At 40.3% G+C, this 16430-nt stretch overlaps 1 protein-coding gene across 1 annotated transcript in view; it reads right to left on the bottom strand.

Annotated features, from left to right (window-relative positions):
• Window positions 1-16430, bottom strand: part of Vat1l (vesicle amine transport 1 like) — a 168671-nt gene that overhangs the window by 134974 nt on the left and 17267 nt on the right. Inside the window, exons 2-3 of the mRNA XM_031341507.1 lie at window positions 6702-6831; window positions 236-451 (exon numbers count right to left, since the gene is read on the bottom strand). Coding sequence (XP_031197367.1) covers window positions 236-451; window positions 6702-6831 — 346 coding nt within the window. The remainder of the gene's footprint in view (window positions 1-235; window positions 452-6701; window positions 6832-16430) is intronic.

Genomic DNA, 16430 nt, shown 5'->3' with positions numbered 1-16430 from the left:
ACTGCTGTGTCCTCACCTGACATTCTGAGACCACCTTAAGCCCAAGAGAGACCATCTCTCTGAGACCTAACCTAACCCCACTATAATCTATAAAGGCTTTTGCAATTCATGCCACCACTATTGTAGATCATTCCTACCAATGACCGCAACTCACATAAGAACCACATTGTCAATTTCAACTCCATTGATACCATCAGGACGTTGAAGAAAACCGAACCAGAAGCAACAAACTTACCACTCCCCCACCAGCTGAGTGCACGAGCACGGACATCCCTTCGCGGAGGTTGGCAATCTCAAAGAGCATCGTGTACGCGGTGACAAAGTTCATGGGGAAGGCAGCAGCCTCAGAGAAACTCATGTCATCTGGGATCTTGTAGACAAACTCCACAGGAGTGCAGACCACCTCAGCCCAGGCATTGTAGTTGACAAATGCCATGACACGGTCTCCAATCTGAGAATAAAGAAATACAAGGTTAAATGAGGTTCTGAGGATCAGGCACACTGGGAGCTGTCCATGGTACACAATGCTCACAGGGTTTCTCTTACACAACACACATAAGACTGTTTCTCCCAATGCATATACATTGTGAGTCTATAGAAATCCTTATGATTTTCATATTTATTTTTTTGATGAAACAGACTCTTTTCTATACATTTGCAGTAAAACTCAAGTAAACTGCTATAAATAATATAATTATTTACTGAGCCATTGAGAGTTCTGGATCTCTGGATCTGGAGATCTGGAGCTACCTACACATCTTCCCTGCTATCTTTTCCTCTCACAGCTACAAATTTGGGGAAACTCATTCTGTTACTGGAATAACTCTTCCTCCTCTTCCTCCTCCTCCCTTATTTCTCTTCCTTCTCAAACCATCTCATATACTCTAGGATGGCCTAAAACTTGCTATATGGCTGAGGATGACCTTGAACTCTGATCTTCCCATCTCTACCTTCCAAGAAGTGTGATTCTAGGCATGCACCAGAAAGCCTGGTTTTATATAGTGTCTGAGGATGTCAAATCAGTACCTCATGCATGCTAGATAAGCATTCTATTAACCGAGCTATACTTTTGTCTCATGTCACTAGAATTCTGAAGGTTGTCTAGGTGTGAGCAGAGGCTGAGCTGTATTGGTACATCCATCAGCTCATAGAAGTAGAAGGACCATACAGCTCTTCCACTCTCCTTCCCAAACTGCCATCTGCCTGCACTGTGTGCCCTTCTTTTAAGGCTTTTATTGGCCCTCACATCCAAGCGCCTTTGGACTTACACCCTGGCTTGGAACCTCTCTTCTCGAGAGGCCGTTCTATTTGCATATTCAATTATAACAGAAAGAAAATATTTACTGAACAAAAATAATTATATACTATATGCTAAACTAATTTTCATATTACATTAGTTATTTAGTTTCCATGACAGCTTTCTGGGATATTAGTCTCACTATACATATGTTGAAACCTAGGGTGCAATCTATCGCTGACCTATTAGGTTACAATGGCAAAGAGTCATCTGTCATAAATCTTTTCATGACATCACAATGTTCTCTTGCCATGACTGTTAAGTCCCTTCTCAGTGTTGAATTCCAAGAACAGATGATAGAATGGTGAATGAATTACAATTCATACCCTTCAATTGTTCATATTCTCTGAAAAACTGCAGGTGGCAAATACTTTGAGTAGTAGGGCTTAGGAGGTAATTTTATCTGGAAGGAATATCTTAGTAGAAAATACGCTCTTAGGTTGATGGCATGAGAATGGCGGTATTTAAGACACTGCTCCAAAAGAGTAAAGATCATGTTTTCCTGTATTAAAGGGTTGATGTGCTCCAAGAGATTCCATAGTAGTCTGCTTCCTAAGAACAGACAGTTCTCTGTGTACTGGGGAGAAAGTGGCTGTAGCCTCAGTCCGTGAATTCCACAGTATCTATAAAGACTTAGCTATGCACCCTGGCACCTACCAGACCTGGGTTAAAAGGAGCTCAGTTAGATATGTCATGGGAACTACAGAGGCAGGAACCACATGTATAGTGTTCCTCACATCTCTGTCCCAGAATCAGTGCATCCCTGCAGGAGCTGGGATAGCTCAATTCAGAAGAGATATCTGAGTCACCAAACCCTGGTAGGCTTACCAGCAATAGGAACAATGTGGAGCAGGTCTACTTGTTCTGAGAGAGCAATTAATCACCACAGTGATCTGATGGCTGGGCACAGGAGTATCTAATACTTGCATCTTTCCTTTTTTCTCAGAAGATTAGGCCTAGACACACACAGGTTCTCCTGTCTCTGGCTTCTCTCCAGTCTAGACAGTGAGAGGTCCTTGATCAAACTTTTCTGTGGCTCTGGTTCAAACCTGCCTTCGCTTTTCTCCTTCTCTCAATTCTGTAAAGTACTCCTAGACTCGCTGAATACTGGATAGAAGAAGTTCTCCACTTTGATGGACATATTTTTAGATTTCCAGTTTAAACATAAATATAGTTGATAATTTGGTGGGGGGCGAGGTTCTGGGATTAGAATCTGATAGATATTAAAGTTTCCTTCACATGAAACCAAACCTAGCATCTCCAAAGATATTCATGTCTACCTGCCAATTCCAAGACACTTTTGATCCTTTGTGACCAATGTATTAAAATCTTCCAACGGCCATGGAGTCTACGTTCTCTCATTCCTCCCTCCACCCCTTGAGTGACACATAATGCACTGTCAATGTCAAGGTACCTTCTAATGATCTAACTTTCTGATGTCATCTAACCACTCTACATTGGTGACAAGAGGATCAGATAAGGCATGATGGTTAAACTTCCCTGAGCACTGAGCGTAGGACTAGCAGTTCAGAACACTCTCATTTGTTTTTTATGCCTAGAGAGACTCCCTACCTGTCTAGTTCATTGTGTTTGTGTCTAACCAGATCCTAGGATTATTGATCCTAGTGGACACAAAGCTTGGTAGAAGAGAGATCCAGATAAACACATGGACATGAACTGAACAAGAGAAATCAGGCTTCAGGTGAAACAGGTGAACAGTGTTGGATGGAAACAGTGATGAGCAATGTTTACTGGATGTATGGCACAGGAAGGTGTTTTCCTAAAGGCTTCATGTGTTTTGACACATGCAAGCTTTGGCAAACCCATGAAGGCATGGGTAGGTGCTGCACTCCTATCAATAGCCGCCTATCCCAACCCTGTGAAAAGGGAAGGAAAAGAACAATCCTTTTAAAATGGCAAAGTTGTTGTTTTTTTGTAGCACATCATTATTAAAGATAAATGGGAATGGCAGAAGAAACACTAGCAGTTTGTATGAGTCACCAAGTGCTAGATAAATGACAACATTTGGGGATTTGAAACATTAGCTCTTTTTATTACAGCTTTCAGATGTAACAGATTTGCTATGGTCAGTGTCAACTCTCAAAAATTAATGGTGTTCCCAAAGAAATGGTTCAGTTTTTACACATTTTTCTTATAATCGGTTCTACTGTTTTATTTTTCCTATAGCTTAGTGTTGGCTTTCTAACCTTATCCAACAGTAGCAGCAATGCCTTTAAGATGGGTTTCATCACAGCCCTTGTGTTTTAATGAATGACATAAGTATGGTCATTTAAAGAAAGCCAAAGAAATATCAAATCACTGTCAAAGGTCAAAGAGCTAGAGCAGCATCATGAATGGCTTCTTGGTATTTCATCTCCAGACACAAATAAGTAACCCACTGTACTGCAGGTGAAGTGCTAAGAAGAAAACATAGTACGTAGAAGTTATACAACAGGAGATTCTATGATACCACACTGAAAGTGACTGTTTAAGGCACTTTCCATCTCTGAAATGGACACAGTATTCATGAAGTAATATACACCCAGTGTACATAGCACAGTTCATGGAAACCAAGAAAAGGGAAACACATGCACCTGTTTTACAAAGAAAAACTGGTTTTGAAACTCAGCCATTCACACATCAGTGATAACACTGGCAAGCACAGACCTGCTCCACTGCATGAAGTAGAAGGAATGGATGCTCAGTGACCAAACTGAGAGAGCAAAGAAAGGCCACGCTACTAGCAGTGACTCAGTTAAGCACTGTCTTCAATATAAGCATTTGGACCAGATCACAAAGAGAGTACAGCACTGGCTTCTTTATGAAGTTGTGAAAATGGAGACATATACTCAATACCCCAGAGTAGCTAATGGTCTCTAGCGTCCAAGTGGAAGGAAATGAATTGAGTGTCTTGATGCGCTTCACAGTGGAAGTGTACGACCACTCTCAGAGCTCTCGTTCTCCATCAGTCTATCATTCATGCATTTATTTCGTTCTCAAAATTGCAAGCATGACTAGGCAATAGGATCGGCATACGCATATGTACTCATCTATGTGTGAAATATATATGCCTATTTATCCAATTAGTTGATTCTTGTAAGAAAACTAAAATCAGCCCTGAGATCATAAGCCCACATCAGTCCTTTACTGATGGTCTCTGGCAGCATCTTTTCAACCCTTTGCTATCAATCACACCAAGAGTGCCACAGACCACGTTGTTGCATGGGATTCCTTCTCCAACATTAAGAATCTTAAGTCAGAATCACATGCGTGTATTAGTGTTGGCTCTCTCCCGCATCACACTCTGTATGGAAACATGCAGGGGACCTGTAAAAAAATATGTACAGCTGAAAATCACTGGCAGAAGAAGGGCTGACATGAAGGCCTAATATTACTGTCAAGCCAGGGCTAACTAGAAGCGGTATTTAAAGAACAAGCTCATATTGAGAGTGGTAAGTTATCCCTCTAAGTCAAGACCAATAACATTTCTGGTAACTGATATTTATTCAGTGCCCATGGCTAACACAGCAAGCAGACTGAGCTTTTCCTTTGGGACCATGTGGGAGAGTGAAGAACAAACAGATCCATATAGATGCAGTACTTCCAGGGAGAGATGTGTGCCTTGGTGAAAATATCTACTAGGGACAGAGAAAGGAAAGTTGGATTTAAAAATCAAAAGCTCATTTTTTTCTTCTTTTCTGAGCTTTTCTTCTCCTATATTATTTGGAAATCTTTGACAGGAACACCTCTAAGTGGGATGAGGCTTCCAGGCATTTATCACTATCAATTTGGAACATTCGGTATTTTCAGGTAGAGCCAAGTTCCAGCTGGGGAAAGGATGAGCTGCAGACTGAAGATCAAGTTGAAGAGAGCTTTGGCATTGGATTTTTCAGGGTTCACCTTCATTTCCTCATTCTTTGCATGTATTTTTGGGCATGAGGATGGGAATATGGGTAAAGGCCATGAGACTGTAGGAAGTGTCAAACGGCTTTGGTGACTTGAATCTGGGACCAGCTTTGTTCCTTTTAACCTCACAGAGAATTACTGCACCTTGTGAACCTGAGGGAATAGTAAAAACCTTTACTGAGCATGTGTGTGTGTGTGGGGGGGGGTGTCCCTTATAATTAGAGAAAAAATGACTCCTCTACAAAGCTAGATATGTGAGTTCTCAAATGTCAGTCACTGAGCCTCCCTGCTGAGCACTCAGTTATGAGTAAGAGCTCTTAAATGATTTGTAGTGAGTTTTCAGATTCTCAACTCACAAACTTTATACAGCTGATGTTGCTGAGGCATTTCATAAGATTTTTAATATATCATTTATGTGTGTGTATGTGTGTGTGTACAAATGTGTGTGTGCGTGCACACCACAACACGCATGCCAAGTACGAGGACAATGTGCAGTTCTTTAACCAGGTGTGTTGTGGGGATTGAATGCAAACCCTCAGGCGTGGTGGCAAGCATCTTTATCCAGTAGTTGCTTGGCCTGCCCCAGTGTTTCAGTTTTTATAGACAAAATTGTATTTAGTTTGTAGGGAAAGTCATGCATGCATCCTTTTTTTTTTTTCAAGATTAAATGTTTTCTTGTAGAGAATTTCATAAGTGTATGAATGCAGAATAATGGAATAAACCACTTACCTGTTGCCCTCTTCCAAAGCCATTAATTCAGCACCAATTCTATCCTATTATTAGGGAAAGATTCTTTGACTTAAGGTTTTTTTTTTTTTTTTTTTAATTTAAAATCCTGCTCTATCTGTTCCTAAAATAGTTCAGAATTTATACATGATAACTTAAAAGGTATAAACTAAGTAAACACTTTAAGGAACCACATTAAGGAACCACATTATAAAACAAGTAACTCCCCTTACTGTTGTGTTTTGTAGTTGGTTAGATGGTGGGAAATGGTAGCTGTAGCTGGGGCAAGAAGATATGCCCTTAGCTATTATCAAATAGTCTTAATACATTTTCTTCCCTTCCCCTGCCTTCCCCATTCCTCCTCCTAGCCTTTCCTTCCTTTTGTAAAAAATTTCCTTCTTGCCAAAGTGTCCCTAATAGTAAAGCCATTTAGCTAGACATCAGCAATAAAACAAAATTCAATTATCTCTGTGTAGATAAGTAATTATGAATAAAGAATACAGCAACACTTGTCCAGTCTACTTCCCCAAACTGTTGCCAAGAGCAACCAAGACAACATATGAAGAAATAAAAAAACATAAGAAATAAGCTACAAATAAAGCCATGAGATTTTTTTTGGAAAGTCCTATCATTGCAAACATGGTGAATATTACCAAATAACAAAGTGACAAAACAAAACATGTCTGCTATTATATGAAATACATTTTTACAGTTTTACTGCCTCATGGGCTCTAGAGGATTACGATGGTTGAAGTCAGACTTGAAATTTTACCTCGTATCCTTTTACACTGTCCCCCAGAGCTTCAACAATCCCAGAACATTCGAATCCTGGCACCAAGGGTGTCTTGGGAGGGTTGTCAATGTTTCCCTGTCGCACCATCAGGTCAATGAAGTTCAAGCCACTGTGAAAAGCAAGCGTAAAGATATTCAAAATGAGAGCCACTCAAAACACTGCTCTGCATTCTCTTCCCTTCCCCTCCCTCCCCCGCTCCTTTCCTCTCCTTCCTTTTGTAAAAAATTTCCTTCTTGCCAAAGTGTCCCTAATAGTAATGCCACTTAGCTAGATATCAGCAATAAAACAAAATTCAATTATCTCTGTGTGGATAAGTAATGCTTTCCTGGCAGTGAAGAGAGTTGTGGCTCACACTCTGATCCAGCCCTTTATCCTCCCTCAGAGTCTGTTCACTCTTAGTCTGAAAACACATATTGACTAGATTGGTCATTAGACATTCCAGCACTTAATCAAAGGTTTAAAAAACATACTAGGGAGTGGTTAGAAGCAGATACCTGGAAAGCAGCCAGACACAATGGCTACCAGTCTATCTGTGAGACCTAATTTAAAGGGCTCAAGACAACCAACCATCTCTCCTCAATCACCACACATATTTACGCCAGCATTGCGCATAAGCGGCATCCACAGTAATGAACAGGAGCCATCGAAAGACTGCAGCATTTCCTATAGGAGGAAGGTAGCGAGCTCAAAAAAGGGACATCAAAAGACGGCCCTAGGGATCTGAAAATGTAGAATCTAAGTCATATCTGCATGAGAGAAATTACAGGGTATTCCCTGTTAATTTATTACTTTTAAAATGAGACAGTTATAAAAATTATGTCTAAGCCATTGCCATAGGAAATCACATGCTCAATTTCATGGATGCCATCAATGTACCCAATAGCTTTGGGTTTTAGATCTATTCTTAGAGCTGCATTTAACTTCCTTTGCTAACTACATGCATGGAAGAACACATCTCGTTGAAAAAAATATCTTTTATCAAGGGATACGGTTCTTATGAGCTTCTCCTTTTCATTAGCCACCATCTGAGAAAACAAACTGTTCCATCCGACAACCTAAGGTCCGTTAGCATATGGCCAAGCAAAATGGCTTGAACTGTTATGAGCACAGTGAGGCCTCTTTGAAGCCAAATAGCATCTAATTCTACCCGTGTCTCCCACTCTGATGCACTGGTCTCATTCATACAGGATGGAGGAATTCAGAGAGGATGACTTCCTTGCAGGATGGGTTGAAAAGACAACACTTTCGTAAGGTTCTCCTGAGTATGAGTGAAGTGAGCTAGCTCCCCATCTTGCCTCAGATGATGTGGATCTTGTAAGGGGTACTTAGGAAGGCAACTGTGTGCCTCATGAAATGTATTGGTTTCTATAGTATCTGGCATACAATGTTCTCACAGTCACACCATAGAGCAGGTGCTCAAATGACAACTGTGGAACAAAGGAGTTGTCACAGATATGTAAAAGTTTATGCTTCTGGCATGAAGACTAATTCTTTTTCAAACTCGAGCATATGGAAACATTTTTGAAATGGACCTTCAGATTTCTTACTTTGGTGGTTAATAACCATTCCTGTCATTTTTTTTTTAAACCAAAATATTCTCCAGCAATAAGTCCTGTTTTTTAAGGAGCTGAGGAGATGGAATTCAAGTCTCAAGTCTACTACTTCTAACTACACAACCTTGAATAAATCAATAACTTGGCTTCTCTGTCCTCACTTTTCTCATCTGCAAAAGCAAGGATTAGGCAGCACCCATTTCACAGGCTTGTTGTAAAAATTAATGAATTGTGAAATCCTGAAATGTGGCACCAGTTCTCAGCCAACACTGGCTCAGAGCACATGCTTTTAGTTAAGAAGGCAAGAAGTATGTGCACATTTAGGAATCCTCACCCCTCTTTTTAAAATAAAAGAGAAAATGTGCTAAAAAACTTTCGGAGCTGACACAGGACAATATCAGCTGTGTACAAACTTCACTTCTGTGAAAAGATCCATTGTCCAAAGTGTCCCTGTAGAACCGTAAAAAGAATGTCTGTCTCAAGTCAAGCACTTCACCTCACCCCACGCACAGTTCAGCTCAATGCTTCCCTTTGTGAGATAACTTATGGGTTTTCCAAGACCCTGGTAGAGAAATGCCAGAAAATAATCACTCAGCCATTCTGAAAACACAGCTGCCCTTGGAGAAGGCTTCATGCTAGGTGCCCGTTACACGGCTTAGGGGGGTTGTCTTCAGTCACCTTCAACATGAAGTGGGTGTGGTGACTGTGAGCTGAGATCCAAGCTACTGAACTCAGAAGGCCCAAGACAGACTGTTCCTATGGTAAACTACTCAGTGATTCCATCAGGTCATGTGCAATGCCACTGTTCCTAGGAAGCAAGTATAGAAGAGCTGACCTGTCCTTTGTGGACTGTGGTTATCCATGTATCATTCACATCCTCTTGAAATGGATGCAGCTCAGATTTGTTACGTGTCTGATTTGTGGTTGGGACTGTACTGAGTATTTTCATTTTATTATTTTTAAACTCAATGATATTGACATGAGCAATGAATAATGGTACCCATTTCCAAAGGAGGAAACCAGAGACACACAGATTAAGTCAGTATTATCTTTCAAATATATGGACGAATTTGACTTCAAGCATAATAGAAACTTGAGTCCTTACAGAATACAGTACACTATGTGTGCATGTGGTGCGTGTGTGTGTGTGTGTGCGTGTATACGTGCATGTGGTGTAGTGTACGTATGTGTTTACATGCCTACATGGAGGCCAGAGAACACTGGGTAGCCTCCTCTATCCCACACTAATTTATATCCTAGAGTCAGATACTCTATGAATTCAAATCTAGGCTGGTAGCCAGCAAGCCCCAGTGATTCTCCTGTCCATTCCTCCCTCCAAGCTGAGGTCACAGGCATGTATGATGCTGTGCCTAGCTTTTTACATGTATTTGAACTCAGGTTCTTACGCTTGTAGAACAAATGTTCTCAAATGTTGGTCTCGTTCATACAGGACAGAGGAAGTCAAAGAGGATGACTTCCTTGAAGGATGGGTTGAAAAATCAATACTTTATTGAGGTTCTCTTGATCATGAGTGAGGTGATTTCACATCTTGCCTCAGATGATCTGGATATTGTAAGGGGCCCTTTGGAAGGCAAAGGTGATCTCCCCAGCCTCCTGAATATGTTCTCCCTATATGGAAATTTCTCCACCCACCATACTGGGTGATGTTGTATGTTCAAGGGAAACATCTGTAACTCCTTCTCTTCCCATTCGTGATCTGCTGATTATGCCAAAGGGAATCCAATATTGGAAGAGTGGCCATTCACAATCCAAGCAGGAACTACTCTTTTTTCTAAGGAAACAAGTTTATTTTATTCTTAATTATGTGTACATGTTTGTATCTGCATTTGAGTATGCTCATATGCAGCAGGCACCTGATGGACAAATCTGGAGGCATGGGATTCCCCTGATGTTGGAGTTACAGGCAGTTGTGAGCCTCCTGAAGTGGGTGCTAAGATTTAAATGGGGGTCCCTCACAAGAGCAGGACACTATCTTAACCACTGATCCAACTTTATGTATATGTCTGATGCCATGGAGGCCAAAAGATGGTATTGAATCACCTGAGACTGAAGTTACAGATAATTGTGAGCTATCGTGTGGGCGCTGGGAATCAAACCTGGGTCCTCTATAAGAGCAGCCAGTGTTCTTGATTACAGAGTTATCTCTCTAGCCCCAGGAGCCATTTTTAATATGGGCAAATACATCATGCCAACAAATAGTTGCTTCCCAAAAGCTGGAAAGTGGGACCATTCTGAAGAAAGCACCTTGATGCCTCCTGCCTTCTGAGTTCCTTGTTATTCACACATCTTCCTACTAGGATCTCTTTACTTGAATCCCCTGTGTGGTGTTGGTCCCATAAAACCAAAAACTATGCACTAAACAAGTTCTATCTTCAACCACCTACTGAAACATTTATTTTTTCAGACTGAGCAATGTTGTTTAGAACTATGAAAACAAAAGCCATTGTACTTGGTGCTTTTATTTTCCATGGCCACAAATGCAAAACAAAACAGGGGCCAATCAAGCCACATAGCTTCATAATTACCATTTCCAGTGTACTCTTGAAGATAACCTGATTTTTTTCCCTAGACACTCGTGCAGGGGAGTTGTTAAAGACTAGGCATAATCACCCAGGTACACATGGGGGTTTGGGTGGTAGTGACCTCTAGATACTTCTCTTACTGAATTTTTTTCTTAATGGAAGAACGATTTATTTTGGCCCTCAGTTCAAGGGTATATAGTCCATCATGACCTGGAAGGCTCGGTAGAGTTTGTAGATGCACAGCACATGGCAAGGACTCTTCACATCTCTCACTTGAGTTGTATAGTACAGCTTTCAAGCATGTGATGTCATTGCCAAATAGTGTTTCAAAGAATTTACTAATCTGATATAATCCTATTTAAAAAGACTGGTATAGCTTTAACATATGTAATGTATATAATATTAACACATGTAATATGTAACATAACAATTAAATACATATTATATATTAAATATATGTTAATACTAAAATCATAATTACCATAATTAAATATATGTTATATATTAAATATATGTAAATATATATATTTATATAATATACATTATATATGTAGACCATTACTTTTCCTCCCATACTAAATTGCTAGTCAGAAATTAGATATATCGGGCTATAACGTAGTATCCTGCTGGGCTGAAGACAGTAGTGTAAAGGTATCCTGAAGAACAGTAATCACAAGAGGGTTCTAGGGGCTGGAGAGATGGCTCAGTGATTAAGAGCACTGACTGCTCTTCCAGAGGTCCTGAGTTCAATTCCCAGCAACCACATGGTGGCTCACAACCATTTATAATGGGATCTGATCCCCTCTTCCTGTGTTTGTGAAGATAGATCACTCATATACATTCAAAATAAATAAACCTTTTAAAAAAAGAAGAAGGTTCTAGTGTCATAATAGGAAATATGTAGGCATTTGGGGACATTCCTTTTAGATAATATTGTCTTATATTTACCTGGCATAGCAGAGCTCACAATATGTTTTTATGCAAGTCTCTTTAACCTCTATAACAGTTCCAGAAATCACAAAACATCCAAGAATCAGTTCACCCATCAAATAGATATACATGCTAAGAATCACATGGAAAAAGTGAGCTGCCAAAGGCATTGTGTATAATATGTGGCAGAGCTGAGACTTAACAAAGGCCTTCAGACTCCTTTCTTATTTTATTGCCCAAGACACCCTGAAATTCAAGATCAACCAAAGGTACAAAACTCAAGGCTCTCAAATCCAGAGGCAAGAAGACTAAGAGGAAATTATGGTGAAAGGATGTGCATGTATGTAGATTCTAGACCCTTCACTTCACTACGTGCATTATGGACCATCACAGGATCCTCCCCAGCTCTCATACTATTTTCTTGGTAGCCCTTTATCCTGTGGTTTCTACTTAAAATAATATTGGAATCAATACCCAAGGAGACACACCCTGGCCATGATAAAGATATGGACTCATCATAAGGAGCTGGCTTTCCTTGGCCTCTATAATTTTTCTTTTTTGTTAGTAAAGCATGTCACCTACGAAGTCTCTGATGAGGTAGTGAGAGATGTCACATGGTCCATATCACATGGTCGGCATCAACAAGCACTGCTCCCACAATGAAGACATTACCTGTGAGTAGTAAGGTATGGACCATTTGAAACTTCTCGTACCAAAGGAAAGTGAGACCATGTGGGAATCCAGTACCCTATCCAAGGCCATATCATAGGGCCCAAATAAGCATGCACATCCTTTTTCTGTGACTTCTGAACTGGGGTTTTAACCACTAAATCAACATCTTGTTATTTACAAACCACGGGAGATGTTTTGCACTCTCCTCTCTTGTCATTTGGGATATGTTAACTTTTAAATGCTAATGTCTCATATGTTAACAATCTTAACAAAGATACAAGGTGCTAAGATTGGTATTCTTTAAAAGTTACCAGGAAGTAAATAATGAACCAGTTAGCCCAGTCATGCTGTATTAGTTTTGCAATTTGAAAGGGTTGACGTGAAGGAATTTTAGGGCTTTTGCCAGTCCATTCTTTTCCCAGATAGTAACTTCAACCCTGAGCATAGGGTCCAAATAAGGTTATGTCATTAAGCGAGGACCAGCATGGTGAAAATACTTCTTGAACCTACATTTACATGGACACAGATCACAAAATCTCCATCCTATATTCTGACTGTATTTTCCTCAGAAACCACAAAGCTTATTCTGCCATCAGTACAGTTAAGAGGCAGACCACTAAAGAAATCACCTTCAGAAACTGTTGTTGAGCCCTATGATCATTTGCTATAATATAGACTTGCTATATGAAGATGTTTCTACTTCAATTATAATACAGGATGTTTTAGTCTTTGAGGCCTGGGGTAGTATATAAACTGACTGGGTTTTTGTTGTTTATTTGTTTGTTTTCTTTTCTCTTCCCCTTCCATTGGTAGTTTACATAACCTGTGGCATTTATTCCCTTTCTAGGAGGAAGTGTGTGTGTGCTCATATATGCATACAAATATGCTTGCATATGTGTGAGCATATGCATAAAAAGGCCCAAAGCTGGTATCATGTATTTCCCTAGTTCACTTTCCACTTTATCTACTGTGACAGGGTCTCTCACTGAATCTGGAATTCACCAACTCTGCTAGCCTAGCTAGCCAACCTGACTCAGAGATCTCTTTGTTTCCTGCATGTGCTGACATTACACAAGGACTTCCACACCACCTAGGATTTATGTAAGTGCTGAGGATCCAAACTCAGGCCCTTCTGCTGGTGCAAGTGTTTCACCCACTGAGCCAACTCCCTGGCCTCGATTCATGGGTTTGTCTTAAAGCTCCACTTCATCTTATCTTAACTTGTGAGCTTTAGTAATATTAAATACACTTAAATCTTATAATTAGTTTAAAGATTTTTTTATTATATGTTAGTACACTGTAGCTGTCTTCAGACACCCAAGAAGAGGGCATCAGATCTCATTACGGTTGTGAGCCACCATGTGGTTGCTGGGAATTGAACTTAGGACCTTTAGGACAGCAATCAGTACTCTTAGCCTCTGAGCCATCTCTCTCTAGCCCAATCTTATAATTTTTTACAGTTATTTACAAATGCACTTATTTATGTCGGAAGGTGCAAATACATGTCATGGTGCATGTGTGTATGGTCTATAAGTGTCTGTGTATGCTCTTGTGATCAGAGATGAGTAGTTAGCCTTAGTACACAGTTCTTCAGGGGTTGTCTACTCAGTTTTTGAGATAGTATTTCTCTCTAGTACTGAGACTCACTATTCAGCTAGGCTGGCTCATTAGCAAGCATCAGGGATTTGCCTCGTTTCTTACATAGGGAGTAGAGATGTAATCCAGGTCCCATACTTATATGGCTAATACCTTATCAACTGAGCTCTCTTCCTAGCCTTGGCTTGAAAATTTTATTGTGTATTAGAATTCCCATGAAAGCTTGTTAAGGTAGATTGTTGGTCCCTACCTCTGACTCAATAGGTCAAGTTTCCAAGCTATGCTGCCAGGTAGTGGAAAATGCCTGGAGAATCACCAACATTCTCCTGAGCTAAAACTTCATGTCCTTGTTGGGATGAAGATAGTCATTAGATAGATATGAAAAAATCTCCCAGGACAGGTAAGGTTTCTGACCTTGGTCCATATGATTATATTTAGCCTTGTTAGATGTAGTCTTATTAGATTGGCTTCATTGGTTTAATTTGTCTGTCTCTTTCTCGGATCCTAATTCTTTGATCCAAAACCTTGGCTTGCCTTCATGAACTTCTGTTCTCTGATCATGTTGTCACCAAGCCATTACTATCTAAGTCCAAATTGCTGATAAAAAATTTACTAGATCAGTTGTCACATCTCTGTTAACGATATTTATAAAAAGCTAACAAGAGGGGTTATAATGGGAATATAAAATATAAGCTGTATCTGGAAGATCATCAACTAAGCTTTCTTCTGTTCTATGAAATAGCTTCAAGAAACCTTGAGTTCCTGTGCAGTGAGTATTCAGTGAAGAGACTGAGATCACCTTGCCCATGGTTGGTAGCAGTCAGTGTCCTCTCCCACTGTAGCATGACTGAGTAACCCAGATTCTATGTCTTTGGATACATGGCAAGACCCCTTCGAGTCTTTTCTCCCTATAAGCATGAATAATCTGCCCCAGATCAGAGGGTCTTTAGTTTAAGTGTTATAGATTGAATTTAAAATGTACCCCCATGAAGTCATGATTTGAATACTTGCTTCCTGGCTAATGCTGCTAATTGGAAGTCTGTGAGACAGACATAAGTAAATAGGGACAGGCCCTCATTCTCTCTTTTTCCTGGTTTGTTTCAATGTGAACAGCCTGTTTCATGCTCATCGAACCATGACCTAAGCTGCCTTGGCTTCCTTGCCATGTTGAATTGAAACACTCCAAAAATGAGAGTCGAAAGAATTTTTGTCAGAGATCATGGTCACAGCAGTATGAAAGTAACAAATGTGCCAGGCAATCCCCATTGCCAAAAGGGTTGCAAGGCACTGTCCTGATAAGTAGTGTCAGCCCTTCCCATGCAGAGGGATGTTCAAGAAGGGATGGGTTCTTTCTAACAGACTTCTCTGAAGATGGGACCCAAGGAGAAAAATCAACTGATTCCTGGCTGGTAAATATTGATAGACCACAGTTATGAGGCACTTATTGCATCTGTGGCTTATACATATGGTATCATTTACTTTATATAATGCCCATAATAATGCTAAGAGATAATAATATTGTCCCAATTTTACAAAGTACAAAATGGAGGCATGTTGAGGTTCGCAATACCAAGATGGGGGTGAAAAGAATCCAGAACATCCCTACTTACTTCTTTTACCCAGTATTCACAGTTACAGAGATTGAACCTCTGTGTTTAGCACACTGAACACCTGATATTTAGCAAGCAGTATGCTAGGTCTTGGAAATCCAGAGTTACCACATTCGAAATCCTCATTCCTAAAAGTTCACTACAGAATGAAGGGATGAGTACTTTTATAGAAGACAGAAGCAGAACACTTGATGGCCACCAGGGATGTGTTGAGATAGAAGGTAGCAAGGAAGTCAAAACACTGATACCCAAAAGGTTTTATCAAAGAAGTAGTCCAGAGGTCCTCTGCCATCCATGAAAATGTATTTGAATCCTTCACCTTTACTTTAACTTTCTCCCATCTATATGAGTGGGTGGCTTGACTTGCTTGGGCACTGGACATTCCACTGGTCATGGTGTTGGTATGGATCTAATATCAACAGTACTTGTGATTCAGAACTGGTCTCACAGAACTGCTCCATAGTGTGAGCTGCTTCTACCACCACCATTCTCATAACACAAAGAGGACATCAAAGGTCAAGTTCACTAGGAAACAGAATCTAAGATTGAGATTTTCATGCATTCTGACAGTAAGTACTCTAGGGAATGATGCTTGGATCATTGCAAGGGAAGCTGGATTGGGCAGAGGAAACATTGGTTTCTGATGTTCTCATACAGAGGTCTCTGGATCCATGAAAACTCTTGTCCTCTTAGGAGTTCTTAGTCAAGACAAAGAGAGTAGGCTTTATATCTTGTACTGAGTAGTCATGAGTTGAGAGCTGCACAGAGAGAGGGGGGAGGGAGGGAGGGAGGGAGGGAGAGGGA

The sequence above is a fragment of the Mastomys coucha genome, unplaced genomic scaffold (assembly GCF_008632895.1).
Source record: "Mastomys coucha isolate ucsf_1 unplaced genomic scaffold, UCSF_Mcou_1 pScaffold22, whole genome shotgun sequence".
Classification (NCBI taxonomy): domain Eukaryota; kingdom Metazoa; phylum Chordata; class Mammalia; order Rodentia; family Muridae; genus Mastomys; species Mastomys coucha.
This window is presented reverse-complemented; position numbering and strand designations above follow the sequence as displayed.